The sequence below is a fragment of the Hemibagrus wyckioides genome, linkage group LG03, assembly GCF_019097595.1.
Source record: "Hemibagrus wyckioides isolate EC202008001 linkage group LG03, SWU_Hwy_1.0, whole genome shotgun sequence".
In the NCBI taxonomy this organism is placed as follows: domain Eukaryota; kingdom Metazoa; phylum Chordata; class Actinopteri; order Siluriformes; family Bagridae; genus Hemibagrus; species Hemibagrus wyckioides.
In genome coordinates, this window is record NC_080712.1 from 32,898,968 (window position 1) to 32,902,645 (window position 3,678).

At 36.3% G+C, this 3,678-nt stretch overlaps 1 protein-coding gene across 2 annotated transcripts in view; it reads right to left on the reverse strand.

The window, feature by feature from the left end:
• Positions 1-558: 558 nt before the first annotated feature.
• The window catches only part of jag2a (jagged canonical Notch ligand 2a), a 31,258-nt gene continuing 28,138 nt past the window's right edge, over positions 559-3,678 (reverse strand). For both annotated transcript variants that reach the window (XM_058385751.1, XM_058385752.1), the window contains one exon: positions 559-3,678. This exon is cut by the window's right edge and continues 178 nt beyond it. In XM_058385751.1, the coding sequence (XP_058241734.1) occupies positions 3,420-3,678 (259 nt within the window). In that variant the 3' untranslated portion in view covers positions 559-3,419.

The window sequence follows — 3,678 nt, forward strand, 5'->3', positions numbered from 1 at the left end:
GGAATGGAAAAGCTTTTTGAAGAATCCCAGACGCCGGGGGGGAAATAACTCCGGGGGAAAGCGGATTACGCTTTTAAACATCCCACATGCACTTAACGTTAAGGTGAGTAAAACATTCAGTCATAAAAATATATGTGGAGAGAATCTCTCAGGCACAGCTAAACCATAAAGCCCTGCTTCTTCGTTTACATTATACACATCATTAGCATTAAAAAAAAGATAATACAGCGCTCAGATCTACTGGTTCACAGTTTTAGGAGTCACTTTTTCAGAAGTTTCGCCAAATCAGGGCATGTTTCAGCTTGTATTGTCGGAGTTTGGTGATTTCTTTTAGGGGCCCAAGCACCAAATTCATCTTGGAGCTAATACTGTCTATTGGCGGAAAGTTCAATAATAAAAAACAGTTCTCAAGTGGTCTCTCCTGAAATGGGCAAGTGCCACGCCTTACCAAGCAGCCATGCCCTGCAAATAGTCCCAGCTTGGCATGGATTAATAATAATAAAAAAATTAATATAAAAAATAAAAAATAAATGCTATGGATATCTGGAAAAATTTAAATGTAACAAAATTTATTTATTAAATAAAATAAAAAAAATAAAATACAAGAATAATTGTAAAAATAATAATTAAAAATTATTTATTAAATAAATCCATACTGCACTTACTCAACCTGCTGATGAAAAGATGTGACTTATCTGTACAAAAGTTTTTTGTTTTTAATGTGAGGAAGATCCACTTAAAAATGTGCAAACACACCATGTAAGAAAGAAGACGAAGAAGAAGAAGAAGAAGAAGAAGAAGAAGCAGAAGAAGAAAATTCTACCACATGTTAATTTTTAATAATAAAAATATAATCTTTATTTTTTAATATACTGTATATTTGTTTGAAAAAATACATCTAAAACCATATCACGTGTGTGTGTGTGTGTGTGTGTGTGTGTGTGTGTGTGTGTGTGTGTGTGTGTGAGGATAGAAAGAAAATTCTGTCAGTCTTTATTATAGAAGTTCTTTTAATGTCATGAACTGCTGATTCACTTTTGGTTCCAAAATAAAAACAGAAACAACTGGAGAAAATAAAAATCTGCCTAGGAGGGGAAAAAATAAAAAGTCGTTGAATATTTAAAGTGATACGTCCTTTTTAAAAATAAAAATAAAGGCAAAAAATCAGGAAACGAAACTTTGCAAAGTAAAATATTTTCATTCGAAGAAATTCTTTTCAGATTCAAAGTCAGATCCAGATTCCTGATTCCAGACATCAGAGCAAAAACAAACACAAACATCACGATCCGGAGCGCTCCCATCGGGCTCTATTTATATTTATATATATATATATATATAGAATTTTTTTAAAAAAGCTTTGAGCCAACATAAATAATAGGAATGACATTATAAAAAAATGGAGCAAAAATATTCGACAGAAATATTATTCTTATTAATAACAATAACAACAATAATAATAATAAAAATAAAAAAGTCTCTTAAGTTACTAAACTCAAATATACACAGCTATAACTCTTTCCTATTTACACATGTACACATATTTTTTATTTTTTTTATTTTTTTTACACAAAAAAATTTTTTGACATAAATTTTAGTCTTTATGAATTAAAAAAAAAAGGTTTTCTTTCTGTCAAAATTGGAGACGAGCTCGAAAAACAGAAACGTCGCAGAGTGAAGCAACACACTTTAAGCGTTTATTACACACACACACACACACACACACAGACGTGATGAGATGAACGACGGAGGACTGGACGGTTAGTTAGCCGTTGACTTTCCATCTAGTCGCCTGCGTGTTTTCCGGACTATAGATTGTTCCAGAAAATAAAAACATCCATATATAAAAGCCCCCGAATGACCCCACAATGATTAACAACACTAAACAACTCGTCTTGCTCAAAAATAACGTCTAGACTCAGCATTTAACTATTATTTCACTGATTTAGCTTCAGTTTTGGTGAGTTTGGTCAGTCCTAAACAACTTTCTGTTAAAAATAGTCACAATAATATTTTTTATTAATAATCATTCTCATGATGGATTTTTGCTTGCCTTGGGTTTCTTGTTAAAGTTTTATGATGATTTGAATGACTTAATTTAGAAATGAGCGTCACTTTACACTGCTGGGAATCGTTTTCTGTCTGTTTTATAGAAGGAAAAACCCTGAACCTGTTAACTTTTTTTAATTTAAAGCTTAACATGACTGAACCAAAATTAGAGTCATTACTGACCGCTGGAGACGTTTGGGGTTTTTTTGTGATTGTGTTGTTTCTTTTATAAACACAATTGAAGAAATATAGCTGCTACCTGCTTGGAGGGAATAAAAAATAACAAAATATTAAATTATGATACACTATATTACCAAAAGTTTGGAACACCCCTCCAAATCAATGAATTCAGGTGTTATTTTTCACCAGTGCACAAAAGAAAGTCCATAAAGACATGGATGAGTGAGTTTGGTGTGGAGGAACTTGACTGACCTGCACAGAGTCCTGACCTCAACCCCATAGAACACCTTTGGAATGAATTAGAGTGGAGACTGTGGGCCAGACCTTCTCATCCAACATCAGTGCCTGACCTCACAAATGTGCTTCTTCAGGAGGAACAGTCCATAATTCCCATAAACACACTCCTAAACCTTGTGGAAAGCCTTCCCAGAAGAGTTGAAGCTGTTATAACTGTAAAGGGCGGGGCAACTCCATATTACATTCATGTGCATGTAAAGACAGACGTCCCAACTTTGGCCTGACTCACAGTCTCCACTCTAATTCATCCCAAAGGTGTTCTATCAGGTGTTCTGTGCAGGACAGTCAAGTTCCTCCACACCAAACTCACTCATCCATGTCTTTATGGACCTTGCTTTGGTCACTGGTGTGCAGTCATGTTGGAACAGGAAGGGGTCATCCCCAAACTGTTCCCACAAAGAGCATGAAATTATCCAAAATGTCTTGGTATGAAGCTGAAGCATTAAGAGTTCCTTTCACTGGAACTAAGGGGCCGAAACCAACCCCTGAAAAACAACACCTGAACTCAATGATTTGGAGGGGTGTCCCAAAACTTTTGGCAATATAGTGTATTTCTCATAATGTGTCTGAATAAAAAAATGAACCTATATTTATGTTATAAAAAAAATAGTGACAAGTAAAAAAAAAAAAAAAAACGCTAACATAAACATGACTTTAACGCTGTAAATGTTGCATCAGCGATTAAAAGAGGAATCTTATAGTCCAGAAAATCCGCTAGTGACACATATTACACACGATCCACACGTGTGATGACGTGAAGAACTGCTGCGAGAGACCCGAGCGGCTGTTTCTAGATTCAACCGCTGCAACCACAGAGACAGGTCCTTTATTAAAAAAAAAAAAAAAAAACAGAAATGTGCAAGAGTGAAGAATCTGGAACAGACTCCAGACAGCGGTCAGTGATCATTGACTCGTCTGCTCCGGTTCACGTCTTTACACCGGTTGTCTTTGTAGTGCGTCCTTAAAGGGAGGCTCTGGACTGTGGGGCAAACGGTGTACACTACCTCCCCTTTAGTGTACTTTAAGGAAGGGCACTTATCCACCACCAAACTGGAGCTTCCTCCTTCCTCTCCTCCGCTGTCCTCGTCCTCTTCGTCCTGTTTCTCCGCCCCGTCTCCGATCCTGTCCAGCGGATACGTCACGCTCCTCCTGTCC